This window comes from Alternaria ventricosa, assembly GCF_023758065.1.
Source record: "Alternaria ventricosa strain BMP 2768 chromosome Unknown scaffold_2, whole genome shotgun sequence".
Lineage (NCBI taxonomy): Eukaryota > Fungi > Ascomycota > Dothideomycetes > Pleosporales > Pleosporaceae > Alternaria > Alternaria ventricosa.
The window spans coordinates 1,209,387-1,233,794 of record NW_026055682.1 but is presented as its reverse complement, the minus strand read 5'-3'; the positions used below and the strand labels follow the sequence as shown (position 1 = coordinate 1,233,794).

Below are 24,408 nucleotides of genomic sequence, written 5' to 3'. Positions count from 1 at the left end.
AGCAACATCCAGAACTTCCCCGCCACAGCTATACAAAGCACACCCAGCACCGACACCGCAATACTTACCCTCGCGCCCATCACGTTCAACCTAACATCATCGCCCCTCACACCTTTTGCCGAAATCGACGTGCGGATGAGTCGGGGGACGACTACAACAAGCAGCGTAAGGTTTACGAGTGCTTTGGCTGAGAGGAGGTATCCCGCTTGTGCGAAGGTCCAGTTGTAGCGTTTGGATATGTATTGGACGAGGAGCTTTGTGTCGGAACTTGCTAGTGCGGTGAAGAAGAAAGTCACCAAGAGAACTTGGAAGTTATGTCTCCCGAGCACTAGATCACGTAGTCGATAGAGGGTCTGAGTGATGGTATGGTAGATGGTGGGTGGGGTTTTGAAAGCGGTGCTGTAGCGGGTTGCGCTGGTATCTGTGTTCTCGAGTAAGGGCCCGGCTTCCTCTATTTGCTCCACGGGTTCAGACGTAGGGTTTCGGGTAGTGTATGGACGACTCGTGGTGTTGGGAAGTAAGCTAATCGTTGGTATTGCGCAGAGTAGGAGGGCGATGTTGAGCCAGAAGGGCAGCCAGAGGTTCTTGCTCATGGTGAAGGCTGCTAGGGTTGGGCCCATGAAGGAGACAATGTATGATGTCGAGCTAATGTAGGAGAAGTAGGATGCACTGTAGGTACTTAGTGGTTTTCTCTATATGGACGGATGTCTACTCACCGCTGAACATACTCGTTCGTCAAAGCCGAAGTAAGTGTGAAGATTGTTGACTGGAAGACGCACTCGCCTCCTAAGATATTGAAGATCGGACCTGCAAGTATGGCTTCGGTTGGTAGGAGTTGTGGAAGGTGTCCTGAAATAGTTTAGAGACTGGATCACGGTATTGCACCAAAATATTTGATTGTAATGGAGCATCGCAATCGAATAATACGTATTGGATCGATACGTACCGACAACAACAGCCCATGCACTCATCACAATCCGTGGGACAAGGTTGCACCATAGTACAGTTCTGACACCCCACTTCTCTGCGATGAAGCTGAAAGGTATGGTCACAACGAAGTCTGAAATAAATGGTATCAGCACGCAAGGCCATTGCAAACTCATGTATCACGTACCAAACACAACACTCATCGTCTCCATACTACCCTGCAACCACGCCAGCTTCCTCTGAACATCCTTGATTTTACACAACAGCTCTGATATTGAGCCATCAGGTTGAATGACAGATACATCATGTTTTTGGTAATGTTCTTGACACAATCGCAACTCTATCACTCGATTGAGTGGTAACGTGTACAAAACAGAGGACAACTGGACCAAGAGGAGAAGAAGCACAAGGGGCCATATTGCACGTTTGCGAGAGGGAAACGGCATTAGGGATGGACTGCGCGGTGACGGCAAGGGCGGTGTCGTGATGCTTGTGAGCAGTGGCGCGCTGCTGTCGACGTTAGACATAGATTCAAAGCTCAGACAAGATCATGGTATAGCACTCTTTGCATCGCTGAATATTTGGTCAAGAGTGAGATTATGGTGTGCTATTGGTGTCTTCTAACGTGCGGTATCGCGATGTTGCGATAAGATAGGCTTCACGTGAGCAGCGATAGTGAACCTCAGAAGGATATCCACAACACAACATCATTGAATTAATCCCATCGCATCTTAGACTGAACTTAGGTTCACTGATTTCTCGAACCTGTGCTCTATATGCTCGTAGCCGCGTGACTGTGTTTCTGAATGCATTGCCGGACTTTATCCCGTGGTCCTGTAGGGCTACCCCAGCCACTACATGCCGCCAACGCATCGCAATCTGCAACACACCAAATCGCGTCCCGGTGAGCTGATCCGCCTCAACACTAAGCGTACCGCGTTGATCCCTTGTCGTTCAACGACCCGTCTGACATACAGCGCACCTTCCTTTGTCGCCCAAAGCTGTTATTTGCCTCTTCCTGCGGAGACGTGGCTGGCTGTGTCAAGGGGCCTTCCTTGCACGGGATAAGTCGTCGGGTACTCCGGACAACGCCACAGCCACTGGTATCCTGACGATGCGTATGCCGAAACGGCGAGGCTGGGAGATAATCGTCGATTTCCTGTTTTCGAGTTTGCGTAATGATTTTCCCATCTGCCGTCTCTCGGTATGCATGATCATGCAGTGTCTGTGCTGGAATTGCTTTTCCCATGCTTAATTGTCATGTATCCACCTAGCGCGCAACCAGCTACAAGCAAAGTGAGGAGGAAAAGTAGCACCATAGCGCGAACTTTGTTCCTCATCCATCGACTCCGTAGTGTATTGCCGCTTTGCCTTCCATGGTCATCCAGGGATATGTAGCCTCTCCGCCAAGGTATGCTGTCCAATATTTCGAAGGACTCGACGGACGCAGGGGACGGCGGCGCAGACGTGGGGTCAGACTCGGCATAACGCGGACAGAGCGTGTTGTGTGCGAACGTAGTATCATTGTCGGTATAGGGTGAGAGCAGTTTGTAGCCTGCTTTGGACGAGTTTGCGGTAGTAATAGAGATCTGGGGCGGTTAGTAGCTGGAAGCGCTGATAGGCCCCTACAGGCGCCGTGTAATACTTACCAGAGGCATACTCGCCAGCGTTTGCAGTTGAGTAAAGGAGGGTCTACATGCTTCGATGAGCAGAGCAGGGCAATCTTAAGCAACTGAGATCGCATTGCTGGCTGTGAAACATGCGGCGAGCGGGTGTACCCTGCGGCGCGGACTGTATAGCATCCACTCGCCCAACATATATCACCAAGAATATCGCATGATGAAACACAGAAACAACGGGATACCAGGGCGAAAGCGAGCATGGAAGACCAATTCCTCAATTTTGGGCGACCGTTTCTATACTATTGACGCTCTTCGTAGCTCTTCCAGCCCGGCTGTCCAGTAACATTCTGATGAGCTTGCAACAACACGCCCGCATCACTCCTCAACACTTTTTCACCATTCCACCGCACATGCAAAAGAAAAGCAGACGACCATGAACAAATGAGGTGTCCGAAAAAAGTTTTGGATTGAGAAAGGAAGGGTATCTCGGCTCGCGTAAGCAAACAACAGTTGCGAGTGAGCCTGGTTGTGCTGGCTTGTGTATTTCCAATTTCAGCCTGTAGCCGCTTATCCTCCCCACATGCTGCAGAACAGATCAAACAACCCGTATTAGATGGACTTTATATCCAAGAAGAAAGGGTGCTCGACTTGATCTGGGCTCCACTAGCCACCGCAGGCTAAGCCGTGCGAATGGCAGCAGACGACCGGTAAATTTTGGTCGGACCTAACAAAAGAAATGCTCGAAACAGAAAAGTGACGTCTTTGATATCGCAATATAACAGTAACAAGACGCTTGTAAATGCTGGAAGAAATGACCTGCTATGACGCTCATACGAGTATTTTTGGTACAACGGAGCGCGATGGATGTGATCATGACAGTCCATGGCAGTTGAGTTTTTCGACAGCGGTAAGAATGGCCACTGCCTGGCGCGGTGGTGTTTTAAACATGGAGGTATTGGTTGTGGAAGTATTGACCCTGATGTTGCATCGTGGACTGATGTTCCGGAGTGGGTGTCGTGGGATACATTGATTGAGGCTGTGACTTGACAACATGACCATACGTGAAGTGCTCACCGTCAGGCGTGATCGGTGGGGTGGGGCATCCGTTCTGCATGACAGAGCTGTATGGGTTCTTGTTTGGCGTCTGCGGGTAAGCGTTGACATTGGGCACGGGCTTGGGCTCCTCGATGGTGACGGTCGGGGGTGGCGTAGGAGGGGCAGCCTGGCGGCGCGCAATCTGCGCTTGTCTTTGCAGGAACTCTTCGACGGTGGCGGACACAGTGGACAGATGCATGGAGGCATACTTGCGGGAAAGTACCGGGGATGGCTGATACAGGTGGTTGGACAGACCGATGACTGTTTGGGGGTCGTAAGCACCAGACCAGTCAGTGTTGCGTGCTTGGGGTCGGGACAGGACGCATCTCGCGAGGGCAAGGGCGGATCGGGCGAGGACAGATGGCCGGGTGGAGACAAACTCCTTGTGGAAGAGAGCAATCTCGGCGATGTAGAGAGCCATGTGCTCAACCTCGGCATCGTATGGGGCTTCCGAGAGGGCGATCTGGAGGAATGCGTCGACCGTGGTGTGGCCGATCATCCAGTTCAGGGTCTGCAGAACGTGCCATTCCATCTGAGTGAACATCTCGTCATCGTAGAGAGAGCAGCACATAGACTTCAACTCCCGTACGGTGGGTACGCGGTCCTTTTTGTCACCGTACTTGGCGGCAATGAGGAGGGCTGCGCAACCAACGAGCTGGTAGTGACGCTTGTAGACAACGCGGCGGGAGCAGTAGCGGTCGAGGAGGTTGACAGCCAGGAAGAGGGTCTCGGGCAACAGCTGGAAGGCAGCGTGGGCTTCAACCAAGAAGTCGAGGAGGTAGGGGCGCATGAACCACTGGATCTCGGTCTGGATGTCAATGGAGTTGACGTCTGGCAGGGTTTGTCCTTCCATGTGGATCATGTGTTGCATAATGTCTTCTTGGTATTCATCAGCGGTCTGCCTTGATAGCTCTTCGGCGATGGCTCGTTGTTGCATCTTGGAAACAGCTCGGTGGCGTTCTCTGGCCTCAGCTCGCATGGCATAGATGCCATCGTCGTGTGACTCTACAAAGTAGGAGTCGCACTGGCCGTAGCGGGATTGTTGTTGTTGGTGGTACGCCATGTTGATGTGTTCGGTATGTATCGGGTAGTATCGTCAGGTCTCCGGGATAGACGTGGTCGGGTGTAAGGGGTTTAGTGAGTGGACAGCTTCGAATGATGAGCCGGATTAGAGAGTGGCAGCCTGAAAGGCAACAGGTACAAAGAGTGTGATTAGCTGGTATGTAAAAGAAGGTCTGTAGTCGGCGATCCTCTAGTGCTGAGAGTCGGATGTGTTGTTACAGAACTGGACAAAGTTAGTGGAAGTTCTCCATCCGGAAGCTGACAGGAGTCCATACCTTTGCAGAATTAATACAATTAGTGTAGTGAGCGAATGGAGTGTACAAAAACACGAGCGGAAAAGGTCGAAGAAGGCGCAGATTTCATCCAGAAGACTGATTGACGCGGTCTCGTATATCCCTTAGTAAAAAGGGATGTCGTAGGGCAGAGCACGAGCTAACGAGTCCGCCGGGCTAGAGGTATATCGTCGAGGGTACTGGCGACTGAGATCTAGGCTGATGTGTGAGCCTTGGGTCGAGAGATGGCGATGACGATGGTGAGTACGAACAGGTACAGCTAGTAGTAGACAATCTATGAGGAAGACATGTTAGCGATTGATCAGAACGAAAAGTTATGCCCTGAGTAGTGGGTCAGACCCGTTTAGGTAAGGGTCCTGGTCGCTAGTCGGATTGAGGCCATAGCGAGGACGGGACGAGGCGGTGAACGACGGTGAAGAACTGTGGAGATCTGGCGGAAAGGTGTATAGCGACGTCTGAGCTGTCACGATAACGAAGCCAAGCTGCCAAGGGGCATACGACTGTTATATCGGCCACTGCTGCACTCCATATCCACATCCATTGTTCATCCACATGAGTGAAAGAGCAGACGTCACAGGACTTCGGGATCCGAGATTGCGCAATACTGGGGTGAAGCGTGGCAGTTCCGACGAGACGGGTTCTTTACGAGGTTGCTGAGGCAGTGGTCCGATGGTTGGGTTCGTGGCTGAACGCCCTTTGTCCGTAACCCTTCTTCGCCCACACACACGCCCGACCCTCAAATCAATGCTGTCCTTGCATGTCGTCCTCGTCCCATTCTCCCGCCTATACCCGCAATGTTTCTAATATCATCCCAATGTTCTTCGATGGTTGTGCCTTTTTTGTCGAGTCCAGTGGTCCGGGGGTTCTTCGGGTGAGTACATCCAGCATCGGTGGAAAACGCCGGAATCAAGAAACAAGGAACAAGTGACCTACCGAGATGATGCTCAATCGTCACACACGAGGCTGATGGTACAGGTATCGGGTGGATAGCTGTGTAGAGAGCGAAGGACTAGAGTACAGCGAGTTCGTGTTCTCAGCTATCTCTACGTCCAGCGAGAGACGAGGTAGGAGGGCGGCGGATGAATGAGGGCGGAAGGTACAGGGAGTCTGGACTCTTCACGATCCTATTCGAGGAGAGACGGCGGTCGGGTTTAGGGGACCGAGAGCAGGAGATGGGGAGTTTTATGGAAAGATAGGAGCCGAAACACTCAGCACCACATCAGATCCAAAGTTTCTCCGTGCTCGACCGTGGTGAAAGAGAGATATGAGAAGAGGGAGAGAGGGTGAGAGGAGAGCACGATACAGACGGACGTAGCTTGGAGAAAACGACTGGGCGAGCAAAGCCCTAGGAGGTTGGCGCTAACCGCATCTGACACACGGCAACTCGCACAGCATGGGAACAGGGAACTTGATACGCCCACAGCGCCCAGCCAGCCGATGCGTATTCCGCCGCCGTCGTGCCCCATTGTGGATCAACTATGGCGTTTTTGCGTCTGGGAAGCTTCGGCCAGGAACACGCTCATTGAACGCGTCCTAGTCCCGTGTCTTCCGCAACCATCACCACCACGCCCAGCCCCGGTGCGGTGCTGCTCCCGTCGCGGTCGCGCGCACCCGCTGCTGTGCCCGCCGTGCTGCACACCGGGCCTGACTGCAGCGTAGGACTGACTACACTCTGCTCGCACCAATACTCGCTGCTGCACTCGCTCTGCACTTGCTTTTCTCAACGCGGCACCGACGCTCTGAGCAGCGCCGTGGCTGTAATCTTCGCCTGGCCCCGCTCGAATTAGAGCCCTGCCAGGGCGCCGGTGAGGCCACTCATGCAGCTATACAAGGTTGCAGGATAGCCTACGATCGCTGTCCAATGTCGCCCTCGCCTGCGCACAGGAAACAACTTGCTTTGCACACGGCCAAGACCTGCATAGGGCGTTGTGGCCGCCGCTCTCGCTGCTTGCATCCCAAACATGCCTGCGCCAGAGTCGTGGTTCCCCTGGCATGCTATAGGAAGCTGAGGTCATGTCATAATTAGCCCATCTTCAGCCTCTCCTTTGTTGGAGCGCATCAACGCTGCAGACGACGCCTGTCGGCACGCTGCATCCTTGTCACGCGTCGCACCGCCATCACCGCCCAAGGTCGCCTCAGTCGCGTCCTCGACATGCGCATCACGGCTCCACATGGCAAATCTCAGAAACTCAGGAGTAAATTCTGGAGACTCGTGAGCCTTGGCCGACACCGCACTCTGCTCACCATTCTCTGCATGGCAGATTACTCAATAGGGGACCCTGGCACGACATGTACTGTGCGACACAGACCCCATACCGAAGCCGCCAGCCTGACCGTTGGACTCATCGTTTCGTAATGCCCTTGGTGTTTCGACGATAGTAGTTGCTAGTGCCTCTGCCCGATGATCCACGTGTTTAGTAGCATCAGCTAGCAACGCGTGTCGGAGCCTAAGTTAGCTGCTGAGATTGCCAATTCTCCTAACTCGCTGTGCGCAGGTCCGTGGGTTTGGCAAGCCTCCACCGCATAGTTTCTAGAAATCAGCCATAGCCCGGACTTGACCTTCCCTTGCTAACCAGCGGGATTATGGCGGGGTTTGCTTATACGACCGTCCTCCTATTACGAGGTCGGTTGTGCCGCATGCAAACGAGTCACTTCCTGCAGCGCTTCGATGTTGCAAAAGCGCGTTGACGCAAACATGTGCGCAGACGCGTTCATGCATGTACGATCTTGAGTAAGGAAGGTGCGCCTCAGACTTAGCGAGCCTCAGCTCTGCGCGGCCGCATCACAAAGTAACAACCGTCTCCACGTCGTGCAAGCATATACGGCCGAACTCCACAACTGACGTGAGGATCGCGAGAACGGCGAGGTCTATCGACATGATGATGCCGCGGATAGTTTACCTGCCAAACCTATCTAGCTCCGCCGTCCAACTGCATCATCACAATCCACGGCCGTTTCGCAACTCCCTTCGCACGCGTGCTGTGATTCGGCTTCGGTTATTGACAGGCGGCTGGGCCCATCATCTCGCGACGACGGATCTTAGCGTGATCTTTCGCGTTCATCATCTGAGTAAAAAAGGAAGATCCTAACCCGGCAACTCCGCATTGAAGCCTGCTCTAACATAGTGCTTCACGTCGTTGCTGCAGCTAGTGGCCAGCCGACATCCGCAACTGTACCATCGCCAGCCACCAATGCACCTCAGCACGTCCGGCTTCCAGGCATTATGTCACAGTCGCGAAGAAACGCGTCTTAAAGTACCTGAGCTGTGCGCACGCGACAAACCCAGGCTATTTTCTGATCCTACTCCGTGCACGCCTGCCTCGGTCGGACGCTCTCACGGCGCTGGACAGCCTTCAAGTGGGCCGATCCTCACATCCAGCTCATTGTCAGCAAATTTGCTCCGACTTTTCTTTCAAGAAGCGGACCTGGTGAGGAGAAAGATTGTCGGTATGACCAAATGTCAAGCGCTTTCCGCAGCAACGCTGCGCCGAGGCCCGCAGAACTGTGACCCGGTGCTGCGTGCAGCTCGTCATGGAGGCATGCTAATCTGGAGCTTCATCGCTTAAAGGCGTTACCCGGACACCGCATGCACTTGTCAAAAGATCTGTGCATGCTTGCACGACGGCGACGAGCAAACTTTTCAACGTCTCTGGATGTGGCTGCGGGACCACACTGCATGTTTCAATACTCAACATCCGCTCTTCTGCATCAAGCACCATGAGCAGTAACGGATCCAGACGGTTGCAACCAGTCTTTTCGCACGGAGTAACTGACTTGCGTTCCACGGACGATGAGGCCCGCCGCAATAACGACATACCCCGCCGGACGGTCCAAGCTCTCGCCTTGAAATTTCCAAGGTTCGACTTCTGCTTCATCGCGAGATCATCCCGATATTTGCTTCTCAGCGCGTCTTGGGTCTTGCAAAGCCCCTTGGGCGTTCACGCGTCACACGTTTAACGCGTACCGTGTGCGCGCCGTCTTCCACCATTGTCATGGACCATGAAACCCTGGGAAAGACTAGGCCTGAAGGTCGTCTTGACTCAGCCCAGTACCTGGGTCTAGGCGGAGTTGCCATCTCAAGCCAGCCCCTGGAGATCCTTATGTTACTATTATTGCGCAACTTATGTGAACAAGTCAAGCCATGTATCAAAGCTTCGCCAATAACTCAACCAAAAAGAAACCTCAACGTCGTTGCGGCGCAACAATGCAGCCTCCACCCGTACGAAGGGATGCATTTTCCCGATGAGCGTTAACGTGCCAACGCTTCTGCAAACGGTTTTGTCGTGACGTGAGCATGAAGACATTGAGTTTGGTCCGCACATGGCCCGGCAAAGCTAGTTTTGACTCGCGCAATATTGCCGGAGCAATCTCCAACATACGACTTGTCAGAAGACTTGAGGCGGTTTTGAACCACCGGAACATTAGTTCAACGTTGTCAGCAAGCCACATGCAACACTCACGCGTTGATCAAGAATCCAACGTATCTTGATTTGTCGCAAGGTCACAATCTACGATAGATGATTAAAAATGCATAGAGTCAACAGATGAACATCTGCTTGTTGAGGTCGTTCACACCTGCGTAGAAGAAAAAGCTCGTCCTACATTAGTTGTATCCAACACATAACAACTGTCTTCAAGGTATACACTGTGCTTTGTTTTCAAGACAAGAGTGTAGGGCTCAACGTGCAGGTACCTCTAAGATATGTCTTGATGCTTGGGGATACCACCCACAGAATAAGCTCCTTTCACATTATGGTACTACCACAGAGACCCGTGTTCACCAGAAATCCATCCTCTGCACATTGCTTAATTATCTCCGCATCGTGTTCGTCCTTCTGTGATACCAGCGGCGAAGGCTTGTAGCAACATCTGTTATGCTCCGTCCCCGAGCGGTAGCCGCCTCTACACCTAGCAGCCCCTGGAGGTATAGGCAGCCTAGTTTGCGGTTCGCAACCGCATGCAAGGTAGCGAGACCTGTATATCGCCCGTTGTCTTCATCCACCGCCTCATTGCATCAAATGCATTCTTGTAGGCAGGAGGATTCGGTTCTGGCGTTGGACAAGGGCGGATCGGAGCGTGTGGTACGAGGACGCCGGGCGTCGGACTCGGCAAGGTTTTAGGGACCTAATCGTGATCAATCATCTCTTGGTATGTATGTGAACGACCAAACGCTTTCTGTGAGAGGCGTTGAGCCAACAGAAGCCGTTCGAGTTGAAAGCATCGTGATGCAGTTGCGGAGTTGATGCGGAGGTCGTCGGCGTTAAGGAGGAATGTTTCTCCGTGCTCTGGACCCACCGAAAAGTCAAAGTCGGCTCGCCAAGAGTTCGAGAGAAGTTCGCGACTGAGCTCTTCCGTCACAATGAGTGTAGTATCGTAATGCCAGCGCTCTTCCATAAACGTACGCGCAGCTTCACAAATCCCCAGGCTTGATCAAGCCCTCGAAATTCACCATGGACATCCATCGATCTCGCTTCGTGCCCTACCCGCCATCTGCGATCAACGCGCTCGCCTTCTCGCACCCGGAAGCTGAACATGGACAGCAGGATCCTGTTTCTCTGAGACTGGCGATTGGACGCGCAAACGGAAATATCGAGATATGGAACCCTGCAAGAGGCTCCTGGCTCCAAGAGAAGGTCTTCTATGGCGGCAAAGACAGGAGTGTTGAAGGCCTGGCATGGACCCAAGAGCCAGATACGCGCGATGCGCATGGAAAGGTGGTGCCTGGCCGCCTGCGTCTCTTCAGCATCGGGTACTCAAGCAGCGTCACAGAGTGGGATCTCACTACAGGCCTTCCGGCGCGCCATTCGAACGGTAACCACAGCGAGGTCTGGTGCTTTGCTGCACAGCCAAGGAAGAGCGCGGCCAAGGGTGCTTCGAACGAGCAGAGCGGTTCGTGCCAGAAGCTTGTGGCAGGCTGTGCTGACGGCACAATTGTTCTTCTATCTACCGACGATAACGATCTCACCTTCGAGCGCTTCGTCTCCCGCGCGACGAATAAGAAGGCGCGTGCCTTGAGCATCACATACAAGGACCAGCATACAGTACTGGCTGGTTTCGCGGACAGCATGATCCGGGTCTTTGACACAAGGAGTGGAAATGTGATTCGGAACATCTCTCTGGGAAGTGGCCCCCATGGCGGGCCAAAGGAAATCCTAGTATGGAAGGTCAAATGTCTGTCAAACGGCGACTTCGTGTCGGGAGACTCTACTGGTGACATCCGAATCTACAGCGGCAAGAACTACAGTCAAACTCAGAGGATCTCTGGACACGAAGCCGACGTGCTCGATCTCGCCGTTACCCGCGATGGAACCAGCATCTTCAGTGCAGGCATGGACCGCCGCACCTGTTTCTACACAAGCAAGAAGGGTCAGGCTCAAGGACAGAGCGGAAAATGGCGAAAGGTATCACACCAGAGGCACCACGAGCACGATGTCAAGGCCATGACAACCTACGAGGGCAACAAGCTGAGCGTGGTGGTCACAGGAGGTACGAGAACTTGATCATTCTGCTCAGCTCACAACTAACATGCATATTAGGTATCGACACCCAGCCCATCGTCGTTCCAATCCGCACATTTGGCAAGGAGCTTAGTCGAGGTCTTCCAGCATTGCCCCCTACACCCCCGTTAACGAGCGCCCCGGATGCAAGATTACTAGTCAGCTGGTGGAGCACCGAAGTGCGGATATGGCGCGTCAAGCCTCAAGATGATGGTACGGAGAAGCCCAAGGTGGTTGCACGCCTTGCTCTGCAGGGAGAGGAGAACATTATCTCTGTGTCTATCTCCAGAGATGGTGGACTTCTCGCCGTGGCGACAGCCAGCACGGTGAAGCTGTTCCACCTATTGCAGCACGCAGGAGCCGTGCGTGTACGCAGGCTAGAGATGCCTTCTATCTCTGGCGCAAAGACTCTCAAGTTGTCATCCAACGGCAAATGGCTCGCAGCGGTCATGGCGACAGACGAAATTCAGCTGGTCCGAATTGTGCGAACAGACGATCCCGCAGATGCACCTCGCGCGCTTGAGAAAGTACAGCCCCTCTACCGACTTGATCGCGACATGTCTACACAGAGTCCTCTCAGCGGGCCCTCGGGGGCTTACGAACGATCCATTGCACATGCCGACTTCTCCAAGGACGGTAACGTCTTCGCTGTCGTTGACTTGGCTGGCTACGTCGATACATGGGTGATGGAAGGGAACGAAGACACAACTGCACCAGAGATTGACATTGACGACACTACACCTGCTGCCAATGACGATGATGACTCCGATGACGAGGAAGAATCACGGGAACAAATAACCTACCTGGGTCAGCATTGGATACGGAACCCATCTGGTCATTTGCTTCCCCGACTCGATTCAACGCCTGTCTTGCTCTCCTTCCAGCCCAGCTCTGACGCCTCCAACCGACCAGAGCCGAATGGCAATCCTGCGGTGCACCCAACCAGACACAACCCTCATCCCCACTCGCACGAGCTGCCTACAGCAGACTACCGACTTCTGCTGGTCTCTGCCGAGCACCAGCTCTACCTCTTTGACGTCATGTCCGGCCGGCTATCAGAATGGTCAAGACGAAATCCACCCTCCAGCTATCCCCACGAGTACAAACAAGTCGACCTACCCGCAAAGGGCTGCATCTGGGACGTAACAGAATCCCAACAACGGCTATGGCTGTATGGTGAGAAGTGGCTGTTCATGTTCGACCTGACCAAAGACTTCACAATCTCAGATACCGACCACGCAGGCAAGAAGCGGAAGCGCGACGCTCTCAAGAACAACAGCGGTGCCGGTGACGCAGTTCCTCAGAAGGAAGCACCCGTCACCAAGATGCGCAAGTTCCAGAGCGACGACGCAGACAAAGCTGGAAGACAGAAGTGGATGGACGTCAACGCCATACGTCGCAAGCCCGATGCCGAAGACGACGATGATGTGGAGAACACCAGCCAACCCCTCACCATCCTACGGAGAGCAAACACCCAGGAAGGGGCTGAGCAAACAAACGGCGAGACAGGAGAGGAACTAATGAATGGTGGAGGAGAAGTCGGAGCAGTCGAGCAAAGCAAGCGGAATGAGCCGTGGTGGCACACATTCAAGTACCGTCCCATACTCGGCATTGTTCCCATCAGCGGTGATGATAGCTTCCACGCGCCCGAGGTGGTGCTTGTGGAACGGCCGAGTTGGGATTTGGATCTTCCTCCGAGGTTTGTGGGTACGCATGAGCAGTAAGGGGCGTGTGTGTTAGGATAGTTGGTGGATTTACAAGAGGGGTAGATGTACAAAGAGATACCTAATCTGATGCGATGAATTGGCTATTTTGTTTTTGTCATTTTCGCTTCTCTATGCTTAGTCTGCTGCGTTCTTGACCATGGTGATGCTCGTTTCTCGTGGATAGCGATGCAGTTATGCTAAAATACAAATGCTCAAATTCAGTGCATTGTCTTGCTGGAAGATGTAGAATTGACAGGAAAGGCACGTAGCGAGGGTACAGTTTGAGGAACAACTCTACTTGACGTGACTGACCATTACACCTTACAAAGACAATATAACAACGAAGATATTTGACTTAATATTGATGTAAATGGTATTTGATGCTATCCATTCCAATATGTCAAAGCGACCCAAACCCCAAAGCCACATTGGGCCAAATCACGATAATGCTATAGTAAACGCCATGGGGTATACAAGTAACCCAGAAAGATTCCCACAAGATGGTCGTACATGTCGTCAAAGAACCAGCGTCCTCACTCCTACAACATTCCCTCAACCTAATTTTCCAAAGCTTCCCACCACTTAGACGCGCGATCTAAACGGCTCATAAGCGGTAGGCTGACCCGTAGGCGGCGTCTGCTTCTGGCTGCTAGGCCACTGCTGCATCTGATGACCCTGCTGGCCGAACGCCGGCGACGCAACCCTCTCGTAGGTGTATGGGGTCTTCTCCACCACCATCTTCTTGTGGCTGCTCTTTCCGCTGCAGCAGCATACGCTGATAAGCCAGAAAAAGCCAGAACCGATGGAGAAGGCGACTGCGAGCCAGAGAACCGAGAGCATCTGGCTACCCATGGAAGCCTTGATGTTGTAGGGCTCGAGGACCGTCTTGAAGACGCCGGTTATGGTGCCGTAGATGGCTGTCGCGGTTCCGGCGGCGGCGATGGCGAAAAGGGTTTGTGCCTGAGGAGGTTGTTAGTATGGAGATTATGTGGGGAGTTGGGCTTGGGGAAGACGTACGGTAGATACGACAGTAGTAACAAGACTGCCCCATCTCGAGAAGATGGCGAAGAAACCAATGACAAACTCGACAGCCGTGAGCACAATCGTGATGACAAAAGCCCAGTTCATCCAGCCAGCAGCCTTCTTGTACGCGTTCATGCCGCTGTCGTACTTGTCGCCGAGGACCTCTTGAATGTTGGTGCCGTTCATCCCCCAGATAGCGAGAGGATCGAAGTGGAACTGGAACTTGCGCGCTGAGCAGTATGTGATGGTCTCCTTGCCGGATTCCGCATCCTTCTCGCCCTCGCAGTAGGAGAAGAGGCCGACCTGGTAGAAGTCCTTGAGTTCCTTGGCGTCCATCTTGCCTCGGAGGGCGTCGAGGAATTTTTCCGCAGCGTCGGGGGTGATGCCGTCGGGGATCTTGTCCAAAAAGTTCTCGGGGTTCTCGACTAATTTACTCGTGTCTGCCTGTCAGGGTGTTAGTTGTATTCATGCGCAAGGCTGGGAGAAGACGTACCTTGAAGAAGTAGAGATCGCGCCCCAAGGCTGTTGCTGGGGCGTTGTTGCCAGACCATGGCGTTTGGCCCAGCATGACGATAATGAAGCATATTAAAGAAGCGAGGGTAAGGCACATAGGCGTGAGGATACACGCGAAGCGCCCGACTTTGCCCATGTTTGCGGTTGCGGTTGCGGTTGTTGTTGTTGATTTGGTGTTTAGTGGTAACCGAGTAAGGCTGACTGATGTCACTCAGGAAACAGAGTCAAAAGGCTGGCAGTAGCGATCGTGAATCCGCGGTTGCAGTGGAGTCACCCGTGGATGTGATTATGGTGAACAAGGCTAAACGTCAAACGACAGAACGATGAGTGCGACAATCCAGTGGGCCGCCACAAGCTTTTGTACAAACTACCTCAAACGCGGAGCTGAAATGCGCAAGGCAAAGTGCCCAGCCGAAGGGGGCTGAGCGGCCACACAGCTTGGGGTCATAGGGTCTGTGCGCAGCGGGGCCAAAAGTGGCTGATCCTGGGTTAGTCTTCACCAGCCTCAGTGGGCTTGCGACTGAGGTGGATTGTGACGGCCTTGGATTGCTGACACAACTCTGCTGCGGAGGATAGTGCGTGTACTGTTGGCATTCGCAAAGCACTGCCGGCGAGAGTGCGTGTTGCCAGGCCTGGGTACGGTGCTATATCGGTGCCGAGTGCCACGAAGGTGTCTTCTGATCAGTTGAAGCATGAACAAATGGCAATGTGCCTCGTTCACTACAGCATGCACAGTTGCGATGCCAAAGTTGCATTCCTGACTTATCCAACACTCCAAACATATACTTGATTATCAAGGACGAAACCTGATATAGTCGTTTCAGCCCTCCCAGCTACCGTCAGCTCGGCCAAACGCTACCCGACAAGACAGCAGTCGGAAGAACGACGGCAGTACCTCGCACAATTACCAACCACCACTGCCTTGGGTCCGCGCCTAAACTGCCCTTAGTCGACAAAACTTTGCAGAGGCACAGCGACAGAGCCTCACAACTCCTCGTCACTGAACTTTGAGAATCACTTGGCGTAGGGCCTGACGGTCATCACACACTTGGATTCCTTTGTTATTTTTAGACATTTTCTCTGCACAGCATCGCGCTCTAGCCTCTCTAGGAAAGAGCTGGAGAAACGAACGGCCCGCCTGTCACGATGCTGATCGTGCATGATTCGTGCCATCGCTCGTTCTCGCTGGAGTGAGATGTTCGAGAGAATGACTGCCATGAGACATGACGTTTGCTTTCTTGCATCATGGTTTCTTCCTCGGTTTGACGTGTGTGGAAGGCATGTTTCAATGTCGAAGGGTGGACCCTGGAGATCACTTGCCATGTTCCTGACCCAGCCTGCGTACTCTTAACGCGCGTCCCCGCAAATCTTTCACATACCTAGGTACCGACTTTGATCAGCTTCCGCCCTAGTCGCGCACAATGTCACAATCACGCAAGTTGTTGAGATGAAGTGTTCATGTGGTTTGCAGAAACATGGCCAATCTGGCTCTGATTTTCTATCTTGCATCCACCGCCCTAATGCTGCAGTAAGCTCTGCATCTTGGGCGGGACGCGCGTCGACCCCTCGTACACCGTACACATCAGCTCTCTGCCACGGATCCCCACCGCGCCCGTGTACAACACCTCCAATTCTCAAAACTGTGCAGTGCGACGAATACCTAAACGTGAAGCTCATACGTCGTGCGTACAAGTGCCAAAATGCTCGTAAACATACAGAAAAGACATAGGAGATATCGCAAGTCGTAATCCAAAATGGCAAAATGGTATAAACAGTGCCGCAAAACCCCGCGTGCACACGGAAAGATGAAGTGAAGAATGCAGTAAAGCAGTGAAATCGGTCGCCAAAGTGATGCGGGAACAATAGAAAAGCCTCTGCCGAGGTGGGTGCAGACATTAAAAGATATCGCATGTCTCTTGCGTGCTGCTCCTGGAACGCCGGCGCAAATGAATCGAAATGACCAAGAATCAAAGACTCTGTGTTATACAAGCGGGAGTGTCGTCCGCGTAACGAATGTTGCGGGGGTATGTCGGAAGGGTATCTCGTCGTCTATCGGGCTCTACATGCTCGAGAGCTAGGTGCAGCGCACCCTGCTGACTCGGCTTACGTTGTAGGCATGGCGCGATGGAAAGATACCGGGAGTGGTGAATGGAAGGTGGGATGGCGGATGCGTTCAGCGCGGGTGCTGGTTTCGAGGGTCTTGCTGGTTCTGTTGACCCTGTCCACCCTCGCCGCGCGCTCGTATCCATTGGGCGTTGCCGCTCATGCGGCCCTCCAATGCCTTCTGGGCATCGGGGTCTAGGCGGCGGGTGACTTGAGCGTTGATAATGTCTTCGGGCTTGAGTTTGCTGACAGCGTGTGCAATGGATGAGATGACGCTCTGGCGGAGCTCTTTGGCTTCGCGGATGTCTTCACCCTGCAGACGGAACTTGTCCTGCTTGGACATGTTGGCGCGGCGTGTTGCTCGGATTTCGTCCATGATGTGGAGGAGGACTGCCTCTGGTGCGCGGTTGCGCTCAGCAGCGTGCTTAGCGTCGCGGACGTAGCGACGGGTGACGTCCATGGCACCATCAGCTGAGAAGGCGATGCAGTAGGAGAGCTTCTTGCCCCAGCCTGAGAAGATGATTAGCAGATGAAAGGTGTGAGTGTGGAAGAAGCAACTTACCATCAGTGTATAACCGGGGCTTGTCCCATGCCTCTTCGCAAGCGTCTACGTGTACCCATCGCTTGCGGTGTACAGAGTAGACTTCGGTCCAGACGTGGTCCTCTGCGTTCCAGACCCAGCGTACTCTTGAGCCGACGGCGCGGCAGAGCATGCTGAAGCAATTGGCCCACTCGCCACATCGGCCTTTGCGTGTTTGCAGCAGGACGAATGCGTCGTTGTATCGTGGGAAGCGCTCGTAGTTTTTGCAGGCCTCGTGTGAGCATTGGTAAGCCTCTACTTGGTTGGCGCCACGTGCTTGCTCGTCGGGTAGTGGTGGAGTGATGCCAACGGCAACGGTTGGTGAGTAGCATCGCGAGCACGGCGGGTTGTTGACCCACGAGAAGAAGGATCGCTTGAACCATCGGAGGAGTGCGCGGACAACGCAGTCCTGGTAGCCCCAAGCGGCCTTCTTGCCGGCAGCCATGCTCTCAGCTTCGGCTTGCAGTATTTGGCTCTCCTCCTCGGCCTCGTTGTAGATCTGCTCGAGCGGGATGACGCGAAGGGCCTCATCGAGGAGTCCGGGGTTCTCCCATCGAACGGGCATGTTGGAGAGTGAGTGCAGCATGTTCTTGAAGCGGAGAGAGCGCGCATCGCGAGGCGCCTCAGGGACGAGGGGGATGTTCCTGATGGAAGCGTACGTGGGCGGGGCAGACTGCGATGGCGGCGGCTGTGGAGTGCCGAAATCCCTCGGTGCGGGCGATGAGGAGCGCGATTGAGATGAGCGTGATGTGAGTTCGTTCATGCGCTTGGTGCTGAGGACCTGACGAAACTGCTCCGTCATGTCGGCCGCCAGCCGGTCGGTGTCGACGTGCTGGGGCTGGTGAGCGCGGTGGGCGCTGTTGTGGTGTTCCATCGTGGGCGGGTGCGAGCTGCAGTCGCAATGTCGTTGTGCGCGGTGATGGCGGGTCAGGAAGGTCGTGGGCGGGTGACGGGTGTCGTGGGTGTATAGCGTGGTCGAGCGGCTGCGGATTGGCAGTGCACAGCCCGATGATGCGGCGGCGCAGCAACGAGACAGCCACAGGCAGATATTCTGGGAATTCTGCGGTTCGTGGGCGCGAAGAGAGCTGGGAGTCTCTTTCTCTCGTGCAGGCGGCTCGACAGCGCTGGAGGACGGGTGTGGGCGTCGATAGGTGGTGGAGTCGTGGGTTGGACAGGTGCGGACGAGGGTAATTGATTGAGGGATGGGGCAAGACGACGACGACTCGCGCTTACCGCTTTGGGCCGTGTTGACGCGGCCCTGTCGCGGCTTCCTCATGTCTAGAACCACAACACCCACCACCCGCACGCAGGCCCTGCGACCACGCAACCACCGTCAGATCAGCGTAGCATTGCTCCCGCTGGCCTGTCCAGGGTATCCTCCGCCCTATCTGACTTTCTGTTGCGCATGCCGCGTATCTACAATCTCTATCGCTATCCTCCTTTGCTTCTCACGCTGCTTCCACTGCACCCACTTGTTCCACGCAGGGGCAGACGCTTCGCTAAGCGTGGCAGCGACGCACTACAGTTGCGCAATCTTTGGTGAACCACTTTACCCTCTAGAATCGCCGCTCTTGGCATCAGCGTCGCAATCACCACCCGTCGACTGCTTCTCCAGCTCCGACGCTCTGGTGTGTCGCGCCAAGCAGGCCCTGCCCGGTCTCGAAGCTACTCAAGCTTTGCTGGTTGTATTGCTCGTCGAGCTTCAACTGCACTACACCAGTTTGCGATGCAGCTGCTCACTGAATTTGCCCTCACGTCGCCATGACGCGCCTTGTCCACATTACGTTATCGCTTGCAGTGGGCTCCAGCGCTTCCTCAGGCCCGCCCGTGACAAGACCTGCGTTGGCGCGACACGTCTCCCATATACAATGGGTACGCACTCATCTCGCAAGCTTTCTCAACTGCACGCGAACGCGACGACTCCATCTTCAATCTCCCCTGTCCCTCGTTGCTTCCTCTTGGGGTTACCTTTGCGGCACGCCCTAGTGGACTGGTGGGGACGTTGATCTTCGCTAGCCACGCGTCCGTCTACACGACGACTCCACCCGAACACTGACCACGACCGTTGGACATGAATTTCTGCACCAATTCGCGGAGAATTGCCAGCAGCGCCTCGACCACTTCTACTAGCATCGTCAACTTTTCCATCCTTTTTCAAAATCCCCGTGTCCTGGTCACATGGTTCGCCTTCTACAGCCCCCTGTGAGGCGCATGCGCGGCACGGGGCTTCTCGGTGGCGTATCTTTCGGGATCGACTGCAAGTCATAACCCGATTACGACGTGTGCGACAGAGCATTGCCTGCCTCATCATTGGATTCCGTACGTGCATAGGATCTTCCAGAACTAACTGTTCCACATCTTCGCAATCCTACTCATGCGCAGGGCTGAGCAGTTGCACTCTGCAGTCATACACCGTTCGTGTTGGCTCGTGCACACGCAAGAAAAGCCTACCAGAACATCTCGTACTCATTTACACTGGCATGCAAATGCACTGCAGGTACTCAAGTTTACGCGGCTGGGCTCGGAGGAACCTGAGGCACCATTTAGTAATTCTGGACACCCACAATATCTGTATCTACTGTGGAAAGCTGATAACGACTCGACCCACAACTGCTTTTTCGTTCGATGGCTTTCTAGCCACCTGTCACCGCTTCTTCCTCATCTACTCCGAGCTTGTCCGTTGATCCAACGTACGGAAGTTTCTTCATCCTCACCTCCACATCACGACATCTCTGCCTTTACCGTGGCCTATCATGAGTAAGAAAAACGTCACAACAGACCAATGATCCACGATCTCCCTCGAGGATCTTCCGCTGGCACGCTCATCAACGTCAAACTGTCGATGAATGATGAGTCACTGGGTTGCGACGGTTGAAGAACAGCCGCAGCACGACCGGGGAAGGTGACGTGGACCGTGGTTTAGATACACACCCCACGTAGCACCGAGTACGTACACGGAGATTGGTAAGGGCACGTGTACCGTGAGCATACGCCCTGCATGCGACGGTCGTGCGGAAGCCCGTACTGTACGCGTACGCGGTCAGGCGTCAACGGTGAGTTGAGACCGGTCAACACGTACAAGTCTACTCGTAGATTGCCACACGTTGCTTGCGGAGCCGCATCACGTCTATGATCTCAGGACAAGCCATGAACTCAACAAAAGAGCGCAGACATGCAGAAAAGAGCGAAAATCGGCATGAGACATGGCACCTTGTCGCTGATCACGGACAGTGCAACGGGTGGGACCGAGTTTCAGCGTTGGATTACGCAAGCATGAAGCAACCTTCATTTAGCCAAGAGGTATCTCAGTAACGACTTCGTAACACATTCCAATCCAATGGTATCCTTCCATATCCATATCCAAGCGCCTTGAACGCCAGCTATACCATCATCACAATCCTGCCTTGACAACGAGCACGCTAGCTCCCAGTCTGCCCTCCCAGACCTTCTCAGCAAGCACACCCAGTGTTGCTGCTGCACTCGAGCTACTCCTTATCTCATCTGTTGTACTCTCCTTCTCCAATGCACTGTTCCTCGCTACGTTCCTACCCAGCACGATGAGATCACCAGCGTTCCTTGGCGACTGCCCAACCTCAATGCTCGCGCGGGCAATGACATCCTGAACAGGCGCAGTGGAAGCCATAGTTTCAAAGACGACACGGCTTGCTAGATCGACAGGTAGTGAGGCGCGGAGCGAAGCGAAGAAGGCTGCATCCTGCTCGCGGGATGTGGTCGTCGTTGTGACTACTTCTCCGGCCTTTCCTAGAACCGTTGACGAAACCGGTGAAGCTTGGCCGATGACGGATTCCGGAACATCAAAGTAGACGACGGTGACAGTGACTTGAGGGTTCTCAGCTAACTGGAGAACTAAACGTAGTGCAGTCCGGTCGTCGTTTCCACCAAAGAAGGGGAAGAAGACGTGGTGGCTTCGATCCGCGATGGGTGCTGTGACCGCCTTGTCCCTGGCGCTAGACAGGCTAACGCTGCTGTACGTCCTCGTAAGCTTCAGCCGCTGCTTCTGCTCTTTGTTCTTGCTGCCGCCAAAGTTCTTGTTGATCAGCACTGCTACGGGAATACTGGCTTGTTCGAGTGTGTCGTGCACAAACGTGTTGTACGTCGAAGCAGCTAGCTTGTTCTTCGTTCCCTTATCTTCGATGATGGCTTGCTCCGACATACCGCCTGTCTCGCTCCAAGGCAGGACTAGGAAGTTGGAGTCAGACGCACGGGTAGCAAGGGTCTCTGCGAAAGACGATTCTGGTACAACAAGCACTTCGCCGCTGACGGCAAGGTTGTGGAGACGGCCAAAGGTGCGGAACGTGTTCACGACTGGGTCGTAGGCTGTGTAGGATTCTAGCTCCGAGACCTGCATGACGGAGGAGCCACGGTCGGTTAGGTTGAGTAGTCGGAGACCGTAGGCTTCTACTGGTCGTGATGGTGCTGTCTCAACGAGTGACGTTTCGCCTGTCTCTTTGCTTGTGCTGATGTCTTTGGATGGATGTGTCTTGGGTGCTGGCTTGTCCGCGTTTCCACCGAAGAGCGAGGTGAAGGCCAACAGGTTAGGCATGCTGTCCAGACGGAGATAGATGGTCATCCTCTGGATCTTCTCGGCGGCCATCTTCTCGTAGTTCACTCCATCGGCGCCTTCTTCTGAGCCGTCGAGAGGTTTGCCAGTGTCCCAGTCAATCTCGCCGCGACGCCATGCCTCGACCTTCTTCTGGTACCATGGTGGGTAGAAGTACATTGTCAACGGAGACGATGCAAAGGTAGTAACGAGGGCCATGACGACGAAGATGGTGAAGGTTCGAGTGCTGAGAATCTTGGCATTCAGTCCGATGTTCTGTAACAGTTAGTACTGGCCTTATGCTGTGAGTATGGTTACTTACCAAGACGATAAGCTCTACCAATCCCTTACAACTCATCAAAGACCCGACAGCGAAGCATTCTCGCCACAGCATCTTACTCCCACGAGCTGCAAGGGTTGCACTGAGGAACTTGGAGAAGAACGCGACAGCGCAGACGCCGATGACGTACGCCCACACAATACCAGAGTCCAGGAGACCGATGTTGGTGTTCAATCCCGAGAGAGTGAAGTAAAGCGGGAGGAAGAGTGCTCCAATCAGATCCTCAATCTTTTCAGCGACTTTGATGGCAAAACCTCCCTCGTGGGGACAGATCAGCCCCGCCATGAATGCTCCGAAAATGGGATGAACGCCGATGATACCGGTGAAGAAGGCGGAACCCAGAGCGATGAGCAAGGTCAGACTGATGATACCTTGACTGGGGCCATCTTGGAGTGCGCGAGATCGACGCAGGACGTAGACGAAGACTGGTCGGACGGCGTACACGAGGAACAGCATGTATCCAGCGCAAGTGAGGAGGACCCACAGTGCTGAGAGGCCTGAACCAGCGTTGACGAGGGCTACGCAGAGAGCGAGAAGGATCCATCCTGTAGAATGTTAGTCGAAATACTAGCGGAGAAGCTGTGCGACTTACCAACAACGTCATTCCCAACACCCGCTGAAAGGACAATAACACCAACCGGCGTCATGAGCAGTTTCAATTCCGTCAAGATACGACATAGCACCGGAAAAGCCTAGAAACACAATTAGCACAAGGACGAACCCCCTCAAATCCCACAAAACTCACAGTAATAGCCATAGCCACACCAATAAACAGCATAAAAATCGCAAAATCAATCTGCACCGTTCCAGGCTCATCCTTGAACTCATTATACAACCCCACCGCAATCGCACAACCCAGTCCAAACGGCACCGCCATGCTTGCCAGGCCAACATTGAGTGCAGGCCGCCAATTGCTGAGCAAGAAGCGTAGATCGACTTCCAACCCGATGATGAAGAGGAATAAGGTCAGACCGAGGTTGGCGACGAGGTTCAAGTTGGTCATGGACTCGGTTGGGAAGATGGAAGTTTGGAAGCCGGGGATGCGGCCCATTACTGAGGGACCGAGGATGATGCCGCCGATGATTTCGGATATCACGCGTGGTTGCCGGATTTTGGAGAGCGGCCAGTTGAGGGCGCGGCAGAAGATGATGATTATGCCTGCCTGTTGCGTACATTGTCAGTATGCTTCTCTTTGAAGATTTTGGTAGATAGGCAGGAGCGACTCCAGCTGAAGTTCTCAATTGGAGACGTAGAGCAGCGATATGGTATTGGGGTCGCGCAGACATTGAGATATGGTCGTAGTACTAGATCGGTGAAGCGTCTCACCAAGCCAAACCCTCCACACCCGATGTTTGGGGTAGTAAAGACAACATACCTGAACGATAAACAGAATAATCGGATGATTCTTGTCAAAATGCACTGGATTGACACCCTCGAGAATGCCCGCTTGCGGTGGAGCCTTGATAGGCTCCGTGGGCGCTGCACTCGCGGATGCCATAACAGAAGACATGTCGAACGAGCTCGAACCGGTGGGTCTGGTATGGTCGTAGTAGCAAGCAAGGCTGAGAAACAACGCAGAACACACCCCCACAAAAGGTTCACTACCCCAGAGTACTTGAACGTGTGAAGGAAATAGCGAATACCCCAGGCTAACATATACTGTCGTTAATATTCCAGCGAACGGCCCCAGCCCAATGCCCCGAACCTTCTAGGTCGCAAGCGGCATGGAGCGTCAGCCCAGGGTCTAGGCGTGTCTTCGCACGGCGTCTTGGACCTTTGAACTTCTGTCCGCTGCGGCGCGGGCTGCGGAAGCTAAGCAGCAAGACCTTGAAATGCCACTTGTGGAGTGAATAACGTGCTGCTGTGATTTGCGTTACCTTGCCCATGTGATGGTGAAAGTGCGTCCTCGTGCTGAACATCGCGAGCTACCCATGCTGCAGCGACATTGGCATGCCGACTTGGAAGTGCGCGCATGGCCCTTCACCGCCCACGCCCGTGTGTCTACATTGGTGGTGAGGCAGGGTCGCAGGGTTTGTGGCGTCGGCTTGGGGTTCGCCAAGCGGCGTTGTCGTCAGCCTATCTACAA

At 53.9% G+C, this 24,408-nt stretch overlaps 5 protein-coding genes across 5 annotated transcripts; 1 reads left to right on the top strand and 4 right to left on the bottom strand.

Moving 5' to 3' along the window:
* Positions 1-3,489: 3,489 nt before the first annotated feature.
* J4E93_001408 (uncharacterized protein) lies at positions 3,490-4,707 on the bottom strand (the record flags this gene model as incomplete). The annotated part of the gene is made up of 1 exon (XM_049339359.1): positions 3,490-4,707. The coding sequence occupies one exon, from the start codon at positions 4,705-4,707 to the stop codon at positions 3,490-3,492; it is 1,218 nt and encodes a 405-aa protein (XP_049203316.1).
* Positions 4,708-10,449: 5,742 nt separating this feature from the next.
* On the top strand, positions 10,450-13,220 carry J4E93_001407 (uncharacterized protein; the record flags this gene model as incomplete). Its single annotated transcript, XM_049339358.1, has 2 exons — positions 10,450-11,485; positions 11,536-13,220. The coding sequence occupies 2 exons, from the start codon at positions 10,450-10,452 to the stop codon at positions 13,218-13,220; spliced, it is 2,721 nt and encodes a 906-aa protein (XP_049203315.1).
* A 564-nt stretch (positions 13,221-13,784) lies between these two features.
* On the bottom strand, positions 13,785-14,874 carry J4E93_001406 (uncharacterized protein; the record flags this gene model as incomplete). The annotated part of the gene is made up of 3 exons (XM_049339357.1): positions 13,785-14,162; positions 14,220-14,669; positions 14,719-14,874. 3 exons carry the CDS (start codon positions 14,872-14,874, stop codon positions 13,785-13,787), a joined length of 984 nt encoding a protein of 327 aa, XP_049203314.1.
* Positions 14,875-16,911: 2,037 nt separating this feature from the next.
* On the bottom strand, positions 16,912-18,295 carry J4E93_001405 (uncharacterized protein; the record flags this gene model as incomplete). Its single annotated transcript, XM_049339356.1, has 2 exons — positions 16,912-17,351; positions 17,404-18,295. The coding sequence occupies 2 exons, from the start codon at positions 18,293-18,295 to the stop codon at positions 16,912-16,914; spliced, it is 1,332 nt and encodes a 443-aa protein (XP_049203313.1).
* Positions 18,296-20,812: 2,517 nt separating this feature from the next.
* Positions 20,813-23,832, bottom strand: J4E93_001404 (uncharacterized protein; the record flags this gene model as incomplete). Its single annotated transcript, XM_049339355.1, has 5 exons — positions 20,813-22,258; positions 22,305-22,867; positions 22,915-23,014; positions 23,068-23,484; positions 23,698-23,832. 5 exons carry the CDS (start codon positions 23,830-23,832, stop codon positions 20,813-20,815), a joined length of 2,661 nt encoding a protein of 886 aa, XP_049203312.1.
* Positions 23,833-24,408: the final 576 nt, after the last annotated feature.